Below are 20,339 nucleotides of genomic sequence, written 5' to 3'. Positions count from 1 at the left end.
CAGCAATGTCGACAGGGCGGGAGGCACGGATAGTGTCCTCGTCATGCATGTCTACATCGCTTATTACCTGAATAATTGCTAAAGTTGCAAGTCTCTGCAACTAGTCCTCTTTCATTATTTCCACGTGGGAATGTCAATTTTCGCGATGTTTCCCCTTGCTCTCCACAGTATGAACACCTGGCTGTGTTTCTAAGCTTCCAATATTGAGTGGACCGCATCACAGATACCAAAACTAGTGGCAAATGTATTTGCAATGCAAAGAACATAGAGCTCGGAATTTAGTATTTTAAGAAAACATTTCTGCATGACATATAACATTTAGGACTAGAGCAGACCTTAAATGGTAGATGCCAATCTATTGTTGTGGCAAATATTACCGTTCTGCATTCCGTATGGTTTCGGACACTTTTCACATCTTCCAGAAGTTGCTCTCGTTTCAACTCGCCAATTATATCTAACAAATGATCGACCGAGAATCTTCAGCGTGGATACGTCTTTGATTGGTTTGTTGAAGTGCAATCCCTCAGGGAGTTTTCAAAAAAACTTGGCAGTGGCTCGACGCACAGAAAGGCAAGACTTGTATGAAATTAGCAGTCGTTGCATGTACATATTGGGAAAAATACCCTTACCATAACACAAAACCGTGTCAACATCGACAAACTTGGGGAAACAAGTGCCGTGACAAGTTCCTGGAGCAAGCTCCTTGCACTGTTCACACGAGGAGATTGGTCGCGGGGAGTAGTCAAAGGAAGAGTTCATTCGAATGGAATGCTAAGCACAATTATCCAGGAGACTTGTTCTTTAAATCCAACCAGTATTAACGTGGGTATCAGAGCCTTCATAATTAGTCTAAACCCGTTTGAATTTGTGCCGAAGACGAGTCGCAGAGATCAAAATTTTGTCTCTTTGACTGACATTTTTTTCTAACGAAAATGGTTCGTTCACACTATAACATTAGTCCGCGGGATTAAATTCTTTCAGCAATTCCCCTCGTGTGTGGTTCTCTAGCTTTAAATCCAGAAAATCGGAAGTGGCATCAACTTTCGGGTCGAAATTCGGGTATGATCGTTGAAATAAAAGCAATAGAGCAATATTTCATTTTGATACTACTGTTATATTTTATTGATTTCGAGTACTCTTGGAGTGACAATGCAGGAAATAATTATTCACCAAAGTGGAGGTAGATATTCGCGGCGAAGTGTTGCGGCTCGGTATAGGTAAATATCCACCAATTTCACCGACACTGAGGTGAAGACTCGTTTAAGTATATATCACACAAGCTGAATAACTATTGATCCAAAAAATTACTTTACCGAAGCGAAAGCGAAACGGAAAGCCATTTTGTTTCTCTTCGGCTGCTCGGAGGTGAAAAGTACTTTGCTTATCATCTCCGAGTTAACCAATCAGAACGCGAAACGCACTATTCACTGGTGTGGTATACAGCTATTTCAATTAACGTTGTCGGTTCAAAGCTTGAAGCTAAAAGACAGGACCGAAAGTTTACGTGGGTTTTTTATGAATAAATTCATCAAAATCAGTCATGCCTGGAGAAAACAATAGGTTGTAATTAGCAGTACAATGACCTACAAGTGTAGGGATGATTTTGATGAAATTATTCATAAAAAATAATCCCACAAAACATTGCGGTCTTGTCTTTTAGCTTGATTTTAATCCGACAACGTTAATTGAAATAGCTGTATACTGAAATTGAATAAGGTCTTCAGCAAGAAAGGTTAACGGGTGAGCTCCTTGACATGCAAATTCTCTCACAGCAAACAGACCCAAAGTTAAACTGCTACACATCCCAAAGTGAACAAAATGCATGACTCGAAATACGTCTGACTCGAAAACGTGGACACTTTCTTTTGCAGGCTTTGATTGTAGGAGGAAAATCTTCTTCTTCCATAATGATATCTCCTAAGACATCTATATGGTCTATTAGATTCTTCATTTACATGGAGCTGAAAAGAACAAGACAAGTGAAAACGTCACAATTTGAAAGTCAAAACCTCACGCATTTGCATTTAAAAATGCAACTGATTCTTAATTAAAAGTAATTGTCCGTGATCGACACCTCTATGGCCCTTGTCTACAGACCAACGTTGGATGTTCCATGGACAATAACACAAAACAAAACTCTATTGATACCTAATATTGAAGAGGGGCGTGGGAGGGAAGGAAGGAAAAGTGAAACAAACAAATATTTCCAACAGAAACGAGATGTTGTAACTTTCAAGTTGTGGGGGTGTGAAAGGAAAAGCCAAACCAGCAAACCTTTCGAACAAAAAGGAAATGTTCTAACCTTCAAATTGTGGACAAAATCTAATTTAAAATTGGACAATTCAAAAGAAGGCTATTGAGCAGTACTTTCCTGTGGTGCTCTTTTTAAACTGTACAAGGTGGATCTAACTTCTGCCTTCAAAGGGAATCAGTCTTAATCATAGTATGAACATTTAAATGAAAGGCACTAAGCAGTAACGAGTCCCTGCTGTGCGAGGCAGTTCTTACTTTTGAGTCAGCGGATGAAACCCTAAAGTGTGACCATTCAAATGAAAGCTACTGAGCAGTACTTTCCAGTGGTGCTGTTAATTACCCTGTGCAAGGTAGTTCTACCTTTTGAGGTCTGTGGATGAAATCTTAAAGTGTGACCATGCAAATGAAAGCTACTGAGCAGTACTTTCCTGTGGTGCAGTTTATTATGCTGTACAAGAGATTCCAATGTTTGAGTCTGTGGATGAAATCTTAAAGTGTAACCATTCAAATGAAAGCTATTGAGCAGCACATTCCTGTGGTGCTGCTTATTATGCCGTAAAAGGTGATCCTAACTGTCTTCAAGGGAATCTTAACGTTTTGCCATTCCCACGAAAGCCATATCATTGAGTAGCAGTACTTTCTTGGGATTTTGCTCACCCTTTTTAACTTCCTCTAACTGAAAATCAACACTCAACTCAACGCGGCATAGATGGGGTTAAACACTGTTTCATTCGGCTCTAAAGTCGCGTACACAGGGCTTTGTTGTTTGTATGCCTCTTTCTTGTCCACGTTCTCTGGCTCTTCAACCTCAGTATAAAGTTCGTTTTCCTCTGTTGCACTTCCTCTATTTGCGATTGTCAAACCACTGTAAAGGCCGCTGTAAATACACAAAGACACTAAACATCGCTTAGGGAATCAGTAACTACTAAACTACACTGCAATAGACAATCCAGGCATCATTGAAATGTAACTAGTTTGTACCGTCATCGGAATGTATTTGTTCTATTATGTACTCAAAATATGCAAATAGTAACACCCTGTATGTAGCGACTACCCGTAGCCATAGCAAAAAAGTACTGTAAGGCCAGCAATGTAATGTGTGACAATTCATATATGAATAAAAAAAATAAATAAATGAATAAACTACTTTACTACCTTTTAACAGCAAGACACAAACTCTCCCCTCTGTAATATTCATATATTTGTTACGGTTCTTACTGTGGGGTTTGTTGTAAAGATCATAGATTAGAAGAAATATATTAAAAAAGCAGGCAAACCTGGTAACAAAAATAGCGCTAATATCTAAATTCGCAAAGTCAAGTTGACAACGGCGAGGCTGACCGTGAAAATAACCTCAAACCCTAACCCAGCGCTCCAAGCTCGCACCCAGTTCTCTGTTGCGTACAGGCAAAATATAAATTTGCGCTAATACAAATTGTGACAGATTACATCAGTTATTTAACGGTTTACAACACCTAGCCGTTGTCTTAAAAAACAGTAACACTATTCTTCTACGTTTTCAGTAAGAGGAGTCTCCTTTGATTAGGGCATTTATGTACGGTGGTAACAACTGAATTGAAAGTGGAAAAAGAATAGACCTCCCCAAAACCTCCTTACGTTCCTTGTACTATAGTCTAGTTTACCCTTACTTAATTTATTGTGTTTCTGTGCGGGGATCGACATATCAGTCTCATTTAAATCGCATTATTGTTCTGCAAAAGAAGATAATCAGAATAATACCAAAAGCGGTTTCTTTTGATGCTCATACCGGTGTTCTTTTTAAAGAACAGGTGATTTTAAAATTCTCTGACATTTATTTATACCAAATAGGTAAATTTATGTATCTTTTTAAAAGAAGCTTACTTCCAAATTATTTTCGTGATATGTTTACTCTTGCAAGCCAAATACATTCTTATAAAACAAGAAACTCCAACCTTTTCTATATACCTTATTGTAGAACTAATCTTCGAAAATTCTCAATTCGGTTTCAAGGTCCTACGTTTTTCAACTTGCTAAGTCGTGAAATTCAAAACAGTGAAAGTATCAGTTTGTTTGGCAAAAGACTTAAAAAATTCCTTCTTTCTAAGTTAAATTGACTCTTTGTTGAGCTACATACCTTTTCTTTACCTTTTCTTTTTTTTCTTCTTTAAAAAAAAATTTTATTGGAATTTTCAATCAGTACCCTAAACTTCTATGGTTTATCCTATAGTTCTAGGAAGCCTATAATTAATAAGCCCCCGGCTTCTATATAGGCCTCCTAGCCTTTAACACATTTAATATTGTAAATAGTTAAGTATGAACATTGTAATAGTAAGAATATTGTGTGTTGTCTATAATGTATTTATGTTGTATTTTTTGGTTAATGACAAAATAAACGAATCAAGAAAAAGCTGGAAACATACCACGACGGAAAAAGACATGGAATCATGGCAAAGCCGTGCCAGATAAAAGAAACACGTGACTTCCTCGCCCACCTTTAAAGGGGTATGATGGGCTGATTTTATAGATGCATGAATAATCGACTTCACAGTACGGTGCTATCTATTGGAAATGGTGGATGAGGTTTCTGATTGCTAAGTAAAAAACACCGTTAAATGGACTCATGTTTCTTACCGATCATAACAAGGGTTAGTCACTGACATCGGAGCTTCGCCAGGGTTCCTAAAGTTTAACAGAGTACATTATTCATCTCAAAGCACTTGATAACGAGTTTGCTGTTTTAAACCACGTCTCGCGTTCTCTTTTTTTGATTGTTAGGAAAGCTATACTGAGTATTCATCATATGCCACGAGGATGGGACAAAGAAAAGTCTGAGACCCCGGACTGGAATCGAGCTCATGACTATCCTCGTACCGGCGAGATGCTCTTGCACAGAGCTGCTAAGGGTAGACCCTTTGTCCCATGCACATGACGTGCCAAATACTACATCTTTACACAGAATAACATAAATCCGCATCAGTGGAAGAGGCACAGTAAAAGGGATTAATTGTTTTAATTGAGGGGCTGACAGCATAACCATCTTATGTTGAGTTTTACGCCAATTTACCGTTGTACGAAGGGCGCCTGAATTTTTGCATGTGGCCTTCAATTCAGCCAGAAAACATCGCGTTGTATTTCTCCCTACTGGTTTACACTTAGTTTTCAAGAAAAACGGAGCCAACATTTTAACTCATCCAAAAAACATAAAAATGAAAAATAGGAAAACGGATGAACACTCGACATAGGACAGCTATGCTCTCAACCCTTCAGTGTTAATATTCAGCAAGTGATAAGAAGAGGAGATACAAGCCAATATGAATTCTCGCATTTCAGAATGGCGTTACTGATTTCTTCGATACAAAGATTTGCTTACAGCTGTACAAAGGTCTATAACAATCGAGGCAACTGCAAGCTCAATTATTTCTAACCAGCATTGGCGCATGCGCAGTGGTAAGAGCGTCAAACCTTCACAAATGTGTCTAGGGACTGATTGCACTTCCACTTGTAAATACCCACTTTGATGATGACTGCCTGTACGACATGGTGGCAGTAAAAGCAAAAGAGACACGACTTAAAACATCAAATCAACTGATCTGATTATGGTTTGTGTTTGCTCCTGCATGTAGCCCACTTTCCTCTAAACACTACTACTTTCTACGATTCCCTGCTTTTCCTCCGCCGCAAAAATTGCCGTTTACAAATCCTACAGTCGAATCTCCATGTGCCACCACCTGTCGTAAGCGAGCACCTGTCTAAAACACCACATTTTTTCCAGTCAAAGCCCTATAGCAGGAAGCTCTCGTAAACGAAAACCTTTTGAGGTGACGGCATTAAAATTTTCATTGTTTTTAACCTCTTGTAAGAGACCACTTGACACATGGTCTGATCTCAGTTTACGAGGATCTTTTAGTGACAGCGTAGTACTGCTCGTGTTGTAAGTAGGAAAATGCATGCAATAAATTCTCTTCGAATAAGTAAATGTGTCAGTCTAGCGTTTGAGGGGAGGAGGTGATACGAGTCCCCTGGAAATGACTGCGTGGGAGGCTAACCTGCTACCGGAAGAGAACCCCTCTGGTTCGACTCTCGTAAGCGACCACCTCCCATAAGCGACCACTAAATCTTGGCATTTTGGGTGGTCGCTTACAGGAGGTTTCACTGTAGTTAGTTCAGGATAGAAAGGATCTGCAGAAACCACATGCTGGAGGTTTGGTTCTCCTCCTTTTGGTATTTTATGACTTAACAATTGTTATTTTAACACGCTTCTTATTGTTTGGAACGCACAGTGATGCCTTCTTAAAGTTACGTAGTTCTTACCGTTCATAACCCATATTTTCAAGTGACATCGTTGTCTCTTGATAAGGCCTGCCAAAAAAAAAAAAAAAAAAAAAAAAAATCAGCATTTCAAGCAATCATGGGTTATTTTCTAAAATTTTTCTAGGCGCCGAAAGCGGCTTGTCACTTCTTTTCAGTGTTTGAAAATTTTATCTACATAAAAAGTCTGCGATCAACGCACGAATTTTTAAAAGTCATGAACTAATACTAAAAAAAATAATCGAAAAGAACAATTCAAATATTGCAGTTCAAGAAAGAAAACGACAGCTATGCTTTAATCAAAAATTTAGTTTGAATTCTCTTCCATCTTACATGAATGAATGTCCACGCGCCGTACCACAGTGCGACTTGTTTTTAAAACTCGTGTTCACACCTTACGTTCAAAATATGTTTCCTGTGTTAGCAAGGCAATCACTTTAATATCAAGTAAATGTCAGCACAAGATAAAAATGCAGTACCTCGAATAAATTACTTCATTTGGTATTCCCTGATCTTCTTTTTTGGTTCTCCTCCTGTGTAGCAAAATACATTTTATTGATTGATTGATTGATTGATTTATTTGTATTATTTTTTCTTTCAATTTTCGTTCTCAAACTCATTGGTAATTCGTGAAGAAAAAGCTAAGGAAATCGTTACCGTGAAGGAGATTGGGAAATGTGATATCAATTGTTATAAAAATTTGGTGAACTTGTTCTTTGAATTTCTCCAAGAATTTTTCATCTATATCAAACATGCGAGAAAGTGTTTCATCCGACTTCCAGATACCCCGAAGTTGGTTTAAAAACGTCGGTAGTTTAGATGCTCTTCACGGGTTGCACTCGCCGTTATAAACCAAGATGGCGGCAGTTCGTTCGAAGCGTGCGACTCTCGAAAATCCCACGGAAAAATAGGGGACTGTGAACAAAGCAAGAAAACTTTTAAATTAAGCTTATGATGTACTAAATGTCGGAGCTTTACCGCGGGAGCAACGAATTTTATTATCCAGACGAAGTTCAGAGACGAAAGCAAACTGAGAAAAGAGCAAAACTGGGGAAAGCGGAAAAGCCTATCTAAGAAAAACCTTATTAAACTAGCTTGTTCGGTCCGTATTGGGAAAATATTGGTCGATCTTTTCTTTTCCTTTCTTTGCTTTTTTTATTATTTATTTTATTTGTTCATTTATTTTGTTTTTTGTTGTTGTTTTTTTTTTTAGAAAAGGGCGAGAGCAATATTTTCCCAATACGTACCGAACAAGGTAGTTCCATAACATATATATTCATTGACTGGCTGGACAACCGGACGTTTCCAAAGCATGGTTCCCCTCCCCCTCCACACACTGACAAGAAATCCGCGAGGGGTCTGTTTATGCGATATGTCTGCTTATGAGTGTTTACCAATGTTAAGTGTCTGCTTATGTCTGACATCACCGCTGAAAGTCCGCTTAGGAGAAGTGTCCGCCAGCCGCATGTGTCAGTTTTCGAGGTTTTCATTGTATCACCGGCAACAGTAAAATTTGGTTCCTTTATTTATTGCACGTCTCTTACCTTTTGTAATAAAACAGTCCAGCTATGAGCAAGGCAACTAGAAGAATCAAAACCACCACAGGAACAACAACAGCTACGATATCAAGACCTACAAAAATATGCGAAGTTTATGGACAAAAATGGAAGTCAAGACAAATGGTGCGTTAGACCATTTAAACTAAAATGATGTGAAAGACGGAGAAGGAACCCGAAGAGCAGTGATCCACAGCGTGAGATCGCGAATCAAATCACACTGTAAATACTAGGAACAATGGGACAATTTTCAGTCTTCCCAAAGAGAAATGCGAGTTTGCACGTTGAAGTTTTAACTGTTTAGGGGCTTCCGTTTTTAATTCTTTACCTTTAACTTTCTGGCAGATGGACTAAAGGGCACTTTTTGAGAAATCTTTAGATGAATACTTTCTTTTAATACAAGTATAGTTACTGTTAGTTCTATGGTTTCTTTTAATTCAATTTTAAATTGCATTCAATTTTTATTAATTACTGAATTAATTTTTATTTATAATTATCATTATTATTATTATTAATTTACGTATCTTCTTCGTAAAGATACGTTAATATAGAGTATGTTCTTTACACATAGATTTCGCGATCATGATGTGTAAATGACGTGCAAAGAGAAGGATCGCATAAAGACTGCGTAAATGGCATTGTGGGTGCATAAAGAACAAAAGTGAAATTCACTGATTATTGTGAATCACACATGAGATATCCTTATCACGGTTTTCGACGCCATTTTGACGAGTAGGCAAACACGTCTGAAATAACCGTGTTTGTATGGAAATCCGATGTCAAATAACTTTCATAAAACATCGCTTCTGAAAAACCCATGAATTGGAAACTTTTAGCACTAGTAAAAGGATTTTAAGAAAAAAAATTGGAGGGATGTAGCTGTGCTAGAAAGCGTCCAGTCGTGTTTTGAATTTTCCATACATTTGTCTGTATAGCGAACCAGCCGTGAACTGCTGCTAAAAATAGTTCGCGGAAAAAAAATACAGACAAATGTATGGGAAGTTCAAAACACGACTGGACGCTTTCTGGCACAGCTACATCCCTCCAAATTTTTTCTTAAAATCCTTTTACTAGTGCTAAAAGTTTCCAATTCATGAGTTTTTCAGAAGCGATGTTTTATAAAAATTATTTGACATCGGATTCCCATACAAACACTGTTATTTCAGACGTGTTTGCCTACTCGTCAAAATGGCGTCGAAAACCGTGATAAGGCCTCTTGAATTCTACGTTCTATTTTAAAAATAAAAAATATTTTCTTTACGCACTGATTCCGCGATGCGTAACCAAGGCGTAAAGTCAGGGCTTTTAAAGACTGCGTAAATCTCTTTACAGATGCGTAAAGCACAATGACCAAGATGGACAAAATTTGCTGCTTTTCAGTCATTTGCGGAACCAAGATAACTAACCGAAATATTCATGCCTAATTACCCATCGGCAAATTCAGCCTAATGTTTTGAAAGGCTTTCCTGGTAAACAACTTTAATTTACGGCTCTTTAACCTTCTTTACGCATTGTCCTTTACGAGACTTAAACTCTTCTATAAGGGGCGGCAATCTATACTCGTTCTAGTTCTATTTCGAATCTTTACCGATTAAGATTTTTCTCAGTGGACCCATACAGCTTTAAACGTATCATTTTCGAAATAAAAAGCGTCTCTTTTTTCGTCATATTCGGAAAGAGCCATTTCTGACTCATCACTGTGTGAAAGGTAACATCACCTTAACGACATCGTAATAATATAATGCACCATAAAGCCTAATTAAAGCTAAAGTTTAACTCGTATTTGAGCGCCCGTAAAATAGTATTGGCGCATGTGATCGTCTTAGCTTCCCCATTCAGGAAGCAAATGGCAGGTCAACAACTCTTATTTCGATCGGTGGACTTTTCTGGGGCTGTTGAGTTGGAGTTGAAACATTGTTTTTTTCTTATCGTTAAACTTTATAACGATTCCCTCGAAAATTCTGTACTAAACCGATTGTGTTTTCTTGAATTGTTTTAGGTCGCTATTGTTTTCTAAATCAAGACACATTGTTTTCGTGCGTTTATTTGGATTCAGTGCTTGGATTTAACCTTAATTAAAAAAAAATGTTGAGACGATTACACTTTCGGGTGAAAGAAAAATTGCCCGAATTCTTTTTTGCTCGAGCGAAAGCATAGTCGGAACAGTTTAAAGTCCAAACATTTGAGAAATTTTACTAAAGCAAGGTTGCGAAGTGAGTGTTCTTCCGTTTTTGCTCAAAGTGTGTTGTGTAGGTTTTTGTTTTTCAATCTTAACTGTCTAAACCAGAACTATATTCATTAAACGTAAATTGTATCTTTGGATGAGGAAAAAAAAATTGAACATTTCGTCTGCAGGCTAGAATGTGTCAAGAAATAGTGCAATCGTCAGTCTTATCCAACCGTTTAGGCCTGGAGCTGGCAGCTGTGACGTTAATCTCCATGACAACCTCAACGTATTCATTGTTTTCGGTCAGCGGTTATTTTAATTGTAAAGTTTGCTGGTTTGCCGCCATTTTTTTGCAGTTTTCATTAGCAAAGGTTTGATATTTAACCCTCGAATTCTTCGACGCAGCCTTCGCTTTGGGTGTTTTTTTTTGGAACATATGAAGTGATATTCCGTCGAACAAAGGGGAGTGAGAAGTTTCGAATTAATAATTCAAGCAGCAATTAATCATTTTGCCCCAAGGAATGTTGTCCGTCGTGGTGGGATGAGGCCCTATTAGGGGTTTTCGGGATACGGGATATTCGCCGAAAAAATTACCGGGATACGGGATATTTGACGAAAAAGTTATTGAGATACAGGATATTGAGAAGTAGTTTCAGGGATACGGGATATTCGCAAAAAAATTGTAACATATCAGATGTTTGACGTTCCTGGATTACTAAATACATGCCCTTTTTATTTTTGTTGATGATTAGATATAAATGAAAAATATATAAGTGTAAAACAAACCGTTTTTGATTTTCTTGACCAGTCATCGCTTCATCATGGGCACTATGTGGGGGTAACATAAAGTACTAAAAATAGCGCGCCAGCACTCGATCGAGGCAGCGCCACCTGATGGAGGCGAGACCTGTAATGCGCAGGTCAAAGTCATTCATGACGTTACGGCGTGTATTTATAAAATCAACTGGGACAATTTTTTTAAATAAACTCTAGTGAGCAGCACACAGCAACAGATCTTGTCAACTTCTTTATTTTCTCCTACCGGTTTCGTCTGATAACACAGACTTCGTCAGGGAGTTTGAACAAGATAGCCGGTAAGGGAACTTATTTTATACCTAATCATTGTAGTACAAATCACGCTCCAACAAGGATGTGAACAGCGAAAAAACACCCACAAATTTATTTAACGTTAAATTTATTTAACAAACGTTAAATCCGTGAGCCCCAAAATTAAACATTGCACATTTTCAGCGTCACGTAGGATTTCCGTCATATCCTGCACGTAATGGTTTGTGGGTGTTTTTTTGCTCAAATTTCTGCAAGGCTGTCGGACTGCGTAGAAAACTTAACACGACAGCGACATGATAGAGACCAAACCGAGAATCAACAGAATGCGGCAACCGTGGACAGCTATTTGAGCTGGTTGGCTCTCGTCAGCACAGTGTAGCACAGCAAAAAAAGAAGAACACCAACGCGAGTCGAGTGGTCTACCAAATACAGATCCTGTGTATGCCTGCAGCATTTTCCTTTTGCAGTTCCTTGCTTATTGTTTGGTATTGTTATGTTCGCTGTTCACACCCTTGTTGGAACGTGATTTGTACTACAATGATTAGGTATAAAATAAGTTCCCTCACTGGCTATCTTGTTCAAACTCCCTGACGAAGTCCGTGTTATCAGACGAAACCGGTAGGTGAAAATAAAGAAGTTGACAAGATCTGTTGCTGTGTGCTGCTCACTAGAGTTTATTTAAAAAAATGAAAAAAAAAATGAAAAAAAAAAAAATGAAAAAAATTAAAAAATTATTTTAAAAAAATAAAAAAAAGAGTAACATATGAAAAATGGCCGATACTTTAATTTCCGGGATATTTGTAACCGGAATTTATGGGATACGGGATATTTGGTCAAAAAATTACACGGATACGGGATATTAAGACCCCCCCTAATGGGGCCTCTTGGATCGTAAGCTTTGAACAGAAGAGCGCGGCGAAGAGCCCCGTGACTCCTCCCCCACCCCTTCCCACTCTACAAAATACGGTTACTTCCAAGACAACAACATTATTATTATTATTATTATTATTATTATTATTATTTACCTTTTTCTTTGGATTGCTTCCTTTGACCCTTTCCCCCACTTTCGTCTGACGGCCCATCAGTTGTTGCTGTCGGTTCTGTGTTAGATGTTGTCTTTTCCACAGTGTGCAACGTTTTAGGAGTAACTGTAGGTGATGGTGTCGACGTACGCGATTCTTTTTGAAAGAAAAAAAAAATTAACACATGGGATTTTTAATACCAGAAAATCATGAATAGTTCATAGAAGTCATCTGCGAACATACTGCAGCACACAAGTATAAACAACACAGACAAATAGATTATTCACTCAATTATAACCAGTATCACAAACTCTCTCTTTTAGGAGAGGGGTAGTCGCAAGGAATATAGGTGTGTATATATCTGATGTCCTATCCCATTTTTCAGAACAAAATGTACGATTTTATTCATGGCCCTATAATCAGTATCACAGTTCCTCTCTCTTCCGGGAGAGCACTCCACAGAAATGTTGGCGTGCGTATACTCCAAAGTGTCCCATTTTCCAGACCAAAACATTCGCTTTTATTCCCAGCACACTAATTAACGCGCACATTTTTTCCCGTGTAATTCGGTAATCATGGCAAAATACACCCTATTTTGGTCTGTCAGATGAGACGCTATATCCAACTTTGTCCAACCCTTGTTTCACTGGTCGTTTTCTCGCAGAAAAAAATAGGTGTCTACTCTACAAAAAAAAAAAAAAAAGAGAAAAGAAAATAATAATAATAATAACAACAACAACAACAATAATAATAATAATAATAATAATAATAATAATAATAATAATAATAATAATAATAATAATAATAATAATAATTTTGTACAATTTCTAATGTATTTAGGACGGCAGTCGGTAAACCAAAACAACATCACAATAAGCAAGAAAAAAATAACGATAAGGGAACTGGTCATAACAAGATTGTTCGAAGAGGACCCACCTTGTCTGGGGTAGGGGGTACGTTATCGAAGACACCACCTATCTCGTGAACAATACCGACAAAATGTTATTGGCTTAAAATTTGAGTTGACATAGAAATATTCAGCTAGCAAGAGTCAACATTGCTAGATAAACAAGAAAAGTGAGGTTCGAATCTCACTGTAATTTATTTTACTGCTGGATAGAGGGGTGATTATGCAATAAAGACACCATCTTTTGAGGTTGAGGAAAGGGGGGGGTGCAGGCAGAGGCCACCATCTATTTTGGGGTTTGATGTGACCTGTTCCGAGTATAGTAGTTTTGACCACTTCCCTAACATCGAGCGACGTTCGTTTCGGAGTGATCCTGACAGACACCATTTTCAAACTGTCTGGGATAGTTTGATGAAGATTAACATAATCAGAAATAATAATATAATGCCACGCAAATATATAGTAACATTGCAATGATTATAATAATGATAATGAAGGGGAAAGCCAACAAAATAAAGGGGCTTTGATAATTAACTCGAAACTAATATAAGTTTCTTCAACCCAAAGGTTGTCGCCTCTTTAGCGACCCTAGGACACGACTCCTCCTCTGTAAGTCTGAATATGGCTGTGCTTAAGACAACAACTAAAATCAAGACTAATCGCGAGTTACGGGAACACATACGTATGAAATCGACAGGAGAGTTTGTTATCAAGTACAGAAAGACCAATCAGAATATAAAGCTTAAACGGCGCGAAACAACACTTACCAGGACATTTTCCCTCGCAGTAGAACGCACTGAAGCCTGTGAAAGAGCCATTCTTATCTGATTTGAATATAACGAACATATGGTTTGACGAGGAGAAGACGCCCTCCTTTGGGGGTGGGTGACCTCCATAAAACACTCCTATCACCTCCCTTGTGTCATTCTCACCATCATATATGTACAAACTGTCCGTGTTATTCTCGCTTTGTAAACTGAAGTTTGTAAACGTTAAGTGAACTTGTTGTTCTGGGTGGACCGTGATCCTCCAGGAGCAGTACTGCCCATTAGGGTAACTTCTTGGATAGTTTGGTGAGTGAAACGTGCCGTTGACTCCAGTGAGGGTTTGGTTACATCCTTCAAAGGAACAATGATACAAAAGTTTGCGCCGGAAATTCCACTGTTTTCTAGATAGACTTTCTTAGGAGGAGAATAGGAGTTAAGAAGCCTATCTAACAACAAGCTTACACATCGAGCTTTGACTTGCCATGTTTAAAGACAGATTATTAGTTTTAGCACACAAAGGTTAGTATGGTTATTTGCCACAATCTATGAGTTCATTCTTCACTAGATATGTAAGTAAATACGATTTAGGAAGAAAAATGACTCTTACAGTTCCAAAGCCAAAATATGATTTTATGAAGAAGTCAATTACACATCAAGCCATCTTTTTATGGAATAATTTATACAATTCGGCGAAGTTGGTTAGCGACAGTGGGGCTTTTGTTGGGAGGTTTCTGAAATCCGCGTGTTGAAAGGGGGGGGGGGGGGTGGAATTAACTGGTATTAATTAACAATTATTCCACGAGCGCGCGTTGGATATGAGAAGATAGATAGCCAACGAGGCGCGTAGCGCCGAGTTGGCTATAATCATCCCATATCCAACAAGCGCAAGTGGAATAATTGTTTTATTAAAAACAACCGAGAAATATTGCTAGATCTTACTGATTTCGCTGTGCAAGAACGACCAGAAGGCAATTTAATGGTCGCCATTTCTCGGCCATGGTATAATTGCTCATATACCATGGCCGCTAAGATGGCCGCTAAGCCAATAAAATCCCTCGAATTGCATTATACAATGATGCAGTTTTTAATAATTGTAATTATACATATTTGTTTGTGTATAATATTTTAATTATTAGGGATATAGTTTTTATCTTAAATACACCACTCCATCAGCAATTTGCTGTAATCATGTTTTGTCGTGTTTGAATAAACGCTTTTGCTGTTGTTTGTTACTTGGATTGTTAACGTCAATGTAATGCGGCGAGACGCAGACGCCTTTTCTGGCTTCTGCCTCACTCGAAGTCTGCTTTCGCAGGGTACGGCAAGGTATTTTAAGTAATTAAAAATGGCGCTTGTTATGAAACACGTGTGGATGACTGAAGCTGAGTGTGAGCTCCAAATCACAGGACACTTTTAACTCATTTGCAGGAATATTAAATTTTACCCAAGCTTTGGGTCACAAACCGAACTGAACACTCCTGACAATAAGTTATAGTTGAGTATTTGAGTATTTCATTTTTTTCCTCCACTAAGCACATAATTACATTGTATTAATGTTAATTTTGTAAATGAATATGTTACTAAAGAGGAGGGGGGAGAGGGACACATCTTAAGTTAACGTATATTGTGCCGCTTACTACAATTGTTATTATGGTATATAAGAAGAATAGTTAATTTTTATACATATCCACAAGGAAGAGGATAAACTGGTATAAATTACACTAATTTATAACATATGATCATAAGTACTGAGTTAGGATAGTTCTCTCAATTTTTGGGTAACAATAATTAAAAAGAACACAAGGATAAAACAAAATAATTTTACCCACCACGATAATAGCAGTAGTATATAGTGGGGTGCATTTTCCCAGCGTCATAAGGAAACGCCCATTTTCTATCGTCTGCATTATCATCGTGTTCTGTGTCATAGTGAATCCACTCCAGACTAGCTGTCGCCCATTTGACCATTTGGCATTTTGCTGATTCGTAAGCCAGCAGGAAAAATGGAGTTTTGGTGGGGAGCGATATGGGGTTACTTTTATTGCCATCTGTTCTACAGCAAAACCGGATCTCAGTGTCCAAACCGTATGAACCGCCGGGAAGAACTCCACCTTTAGCATTCGAGTTGTTATTGTCTTCGTCATCCCAACGGACAAAGCCTCTATTTGTCATTCCTGATGGGCACACTTTCTTTTTATAAATACAATATTTACCTGTTGGGAGTAAGATATTCAGTTAAGTACATAACAAATAATGATGTACAGAGTGTGTTAATTCAATTCGTTTATTTTGCCATTAACCCCCCCCAAAAAAAAAACAACATAAATACATTATAGACGATACACAATATTCTTACTATTACAATGTTCATACTTAACAAAGTATTTGTCGAGTTCCCTTCTATTATCTTCGCACATTTTTCAGTTTCTCGAGCCGTCAGTTAACTTTCTAAACAAGAGTCCGGCGGCTTTACGGGAATACTCTCACAGTATAGAGAAAATTACAGTAGAGAAAATCCAAGTGCCAATATTATTCGTCAGAAAATTGCCGAAATCGTCGATCTACTAAACAGCCGTCTAAGTTTAATGTTGTATACATAAAGATTATCTGAGAGCCCATTTTTTAACCAGTCTTATGATTTTGAGTAAAGTGAACTAATGAAAGTGACGGGGATAGGACAGTCCCATGTACTTTACATGCAGCGACTTGATGGCAAGTGTTAAACGGAGGCCAATTTCGACCAGTTACGAGGTGAGTCAAGTTTAATTGGTCTGTCTCCCCCTTTTAATTTGTATCTTCCTCAAAGAAAAGAAGATTTCCTCTTAAGCCAGAATTAGAATCTTTGCAATAAACTACTAGCACTCACTGCAGGAGACAAGGTAGCAATGCGTCACCTTTTTTCGTTTTTTTTTTAATCGCGCTGCGAAAATAATCTCGCAAACAAGTTGGGTATTTTCTGCCACAATTAGCGGGCCATGCAGGCAACTTAAAAAAAGGAACCAACTAATCTTAACAACTTGGTTGAGTTAGTTGATTGTGTTAAAATGTCATTTTAAGTTTTATGCAAAGCCTGCCCTTCAAGATGTGGCAACCATTTATTTACAAACTGACTGGTCCTGCTGGCCTGTTGTGATAAACGGGAAAGACAAGTACTCGTGGTTCTCGTGGTCTTGTCCGAAGAAAGAAAATTAAGAATCAATGAAGATATTAGATACACGGAAGAAACGAATTTTAGAGATACAAAACACATTTAGTATTTACATGTTTTTGTTGGCTCCGTGGACATTGTAGGTAGTTGTTAGGCATACTTACTAAGTCCATGGTAACCCGGGCTCACAATTTGTGGCCAAAAAAAAACCAAAGTCTCGTAATGTAATTTTATCAATTACTGAATCGATCAATCAATCAATCAATTAATCATTCACTCGATCAATCAATCAATCAATCAATCAATCAATCAATCAACCAACCAATCAATCAATCAATCAATTAAACAAACGAAGAACCAAAAGGTGAGTGAGTGATTCAGTTTGTCGGGCAGAAGTCAGTCAACCTCGTTTATAGGGGCGCTCCTCCAAATTTACGAAAGGAAAGCCTGGGTTACGAGGTAATCCTTCAAACTGATAGTGCTCATTTAGTAAGCAAGTCATTTGGTCAGTCGATCTGTATGTCTGTCTGTCTGTCTGTCTGTCTGTCTGTCTGTCTGTCTGTCTGTCTATCTATCGATCGATCGATCGATCGATCGATCTTTCTATCTATCTATCTATCTATCTATCTATCTATCTATCTATCTATCTATCTATCTATCTATCTATCTATCTATCTATCTATCTATCTATCTATCTATCTATCTATCTATCTATCAGCCAATCAATCATTAATGCTTCTCACTAACCTGGAGGCCATTTGGGTCTTAAATAATCGTCTCTTGTACCCATTTTAAGACAGAATGATCTTCGAACCTTTGTGTTGTCCACTTCTCCATCGAGGTGAAATTCTGGCGACCTAGAATTATTCGAATTTTTGCCATTTGTGTCTTGAGATCTCCACCCCTCCGCCCATTTGAAGCCAACCGCCAAAGGACAGCCAGCTGCGGGTTTGGGTATCCCGTATGTGCCGGCTGGCCAACGAATAGACACTGAAAATTAATTGTATTGTCAGCCCTTGGCTTGACGCATTTTCCTTAACATTTAACCCTGAATTTAAATAAGTGATCTGCCTGACACCAGGAGCCTATGGTGACTCTACCTGTATTAAATTCCTAAAGTCAACCCTTTCCAGAGTATATTTATTTTTAGAATTGCTTTTCCCGTGGAAAAATATGACGTATGACAATTAAATTAATTAAATTCCAATGGACCCATGGCAAGAGAAATCGTGACAACTTTGAACCTCAATCCCGGCTTTTTAGTGTTTGTGTAAATGTAAATGCTGTGAAACTCGGACCAATGCGGTAGATAGTTTTGGAAAAAAAATAACAGGATCTGATTTGTAGGGGCCAGCACAACTGCAGTATTTGGGATGTCAATGAGTTATGAAATTTAGAAAATTTAGAATTCAGAAGCCACCACATCTGCGGTATTTCGGATGTCAATCACTCGAACAAACAAAACAAGGAAAGAAATTGCATACGTTTAGGACGTGCCAAACCCTTCCTACTGGAGGCCCGGGCGGCATATTTCCCAGCCCCAATGAGTCCACCCCCCTCCTCACCCTTTCCCCCCCCCCCCCGTCCCCCAGGAGATGTGAAGCTATTTTTCTTTCTTTTGAATTCTGAAGCGCCGAGAAATGGCTTAAGGTTTTTCAGCATCTGCTCTGAATCTACTTGGGATAGTAAGAATCTGACATATATTGGCGAACATTTGGGTGTAGGCTATCGTGTAATTTCTGATTTCAGAACATTCTTGAATCAATAAATACAAGACTGAATGTCATTTCCGGAATCACACAACGCTGCCAAATGAAGTTCTTGTTGAAAACCAACAACTCGCATTATAGATGAATCAAAACCTGATTAAATAAAATGGCTAACAACCGTAAGTCACATGTGAATATCAATTAAAATGAGCTCAAACTGAAATCATCTGCTCCAAAGTATCGCAAGTCCGGATATCGTGATTATTTGTTATTCTTTCCTTTTAGAATTTTCGATCGATAACATTCTAGGGAAAGAATGTGGTGAATTATTGACCAGATGTATCAATATAGTTTGTAAGTGTAGTTAAAGTAACCAGACTTGTTTAAACCGGTGGAAAACGGTGGCAACATTCGTCATATATATCGAAATGTCGGTGAAAAGTGAGTCTACCATTCTGCGATATCTCCTTCAAGTGCCTAAAGATTAAAACCAATCATTACAAACATACCTGATTTCCAGCTACACACAAGGATTACGAAAGGCAACGTTTTCCACATTAGCATCCCTCCCTTTCCGATTTTCGGTTTCGTGAACCGTAAGAAACAAAGAAAAGGCTAAATAGGCCACGAAAAGGCTACATTCCCACTTTCATTTCCCCCTGACCTTGCGTTACTTTAGTAACAGAAATAAATAAATAAAGATCGTCTTACACAGTCACGATACGTCGGGGCTGCGTGACATGATCGAAACGATCGGGTTTTCTTTATGGACCTTCAAGCCGCCGTTACACGTTGAAACTTTCTACTAAAACTTGTGTGCAACGGCGCTGCGTAACAAGTTTCACGAAGTGGTGTTACACGGCGAAACTCTTGCTTTTTCACCACTGTGACCGTTGCGAGCCGTTGCAGAAGTAGAAAGCGGTTCTACTTTAGGTGAAACTTGTCTCGCAACGGAAGTTCGCTGAAAGTTTCATTTTCCATACATTTGTCTCTATAGCGAACCAGCCGTGAACCGCAGCTAAAAATAGTTCGCGGGAAAAAAATACAGGGAAATGAATGGAAAAGTTCAAAACACGACTGGACGCTTTCTTGGACAGCTACATCTCTCCAATTTTTTTCCTAAAATTCTTTTCCTCCTGCCAAAAATTCCAATTCATGAATTTTTCAGAAGCGATGTTTTATGAAAATTATTTGACATCGGATTTCCATACAAACACTGTTATTTCAAGCCTGTTTGCCTACTCGTCAAAATGGCGTCGAAAACCGTGATAAGACCTATTATGACCTCCTGTTAACTTCACAACAATGCGGAATAATAATTTTCCTTTCAGATGCATAAAACGGGACACCAGATATGAAGCCTCCCAGAACAGCATTTTATCAGTCTCGAAAATAGACGTCCAGTATCCTAAAGATACAATATAGCCAACTGAAGAATTTTCACTTTCCAAA

At 38.2% G+C, this 20,339-nt stretch overlaps 1 protein-coding gene across 1 annotated transcript; it reads right to left on the bottom strand.

Moving 5' to 3' along the window:
• Positions 1–1,821: 1,821 nt before the first annotated feature.
• LOC146466390 (uncharacterized) lies at positions 1,822–19,551 on the bottom strand. The gene is made up of 11 exons (XM_085127406.1): positions 19,397–19,551; positions 17,926–18,168; positions 15,860–16,243; positions 14,031–14,381; positions 12,360–12,512; positions 8,088–8,175; positions 7,023–7,076; positions 6,547–6,594; positions 4,867–4,914; positions 2,949–3,130; positions 1,822–1,961 (listed from the first exon to the last, which is right to left on the bottom strand). The coding sequence occupies exons 1-11, from the start codon at positions 19,449–19,451 to the stop codon at positions 1,948–1,950; spliced, it is 1,620 nt and encodes a 539-aa protein (XP_084983532.1). The 5' UTR covers positions 19,452–19,551; the 3' UTR covers positions 1,822–1,947.
• Between the last annotated feature and the right edge of the window lie 788 nt (positions 19,552–20,339).

The sequence above is a fragment of the Pavona decussata genome, unplaced genomic scaffold (genome assembly GCF_977016875.1).
Source record: "Pavona decussata unplaced genomic scaffold, jaPavDecu1.1 SCAFFOLD_144, whole genome shotgun sequence".
NCBI classification, from domain to species: domain Eukaryota; kingdom Metazoa; phylum Cnidaria; class Anthozoa; order Scleractinia; family Agariciidae; genus Pavona; species Pavona decussata.
This window is presented reverse-complemented; position numbering and strand designations above follow the sequence as displayed.

Bases quoted from the DNA above. Each gene is read 5' to 3' on its own strand.
- LOC146466390 (XM_085127406.1), bottom strand. From the start codon at position 19,451: ATGCTAATGTGGAAAACGTTGCCTTTCGTAATCCTTGTGTGTAGCTGG. The intron at 18,169-19,396 runs GTATGTTTGTAA...ATTAATTTTCAG, and splicing joins TGTGTGTAGCTGGAAATCAG to TGTCTATTCGTTGGCCAGCC. The intron at 8,176-12,359 runs GTAAATAATAAT...ATATTTTTGTAG, and splicing joins GAAGCAATCCAAAGAAAAAG to GTCTTGATATCGTAGCTGTT.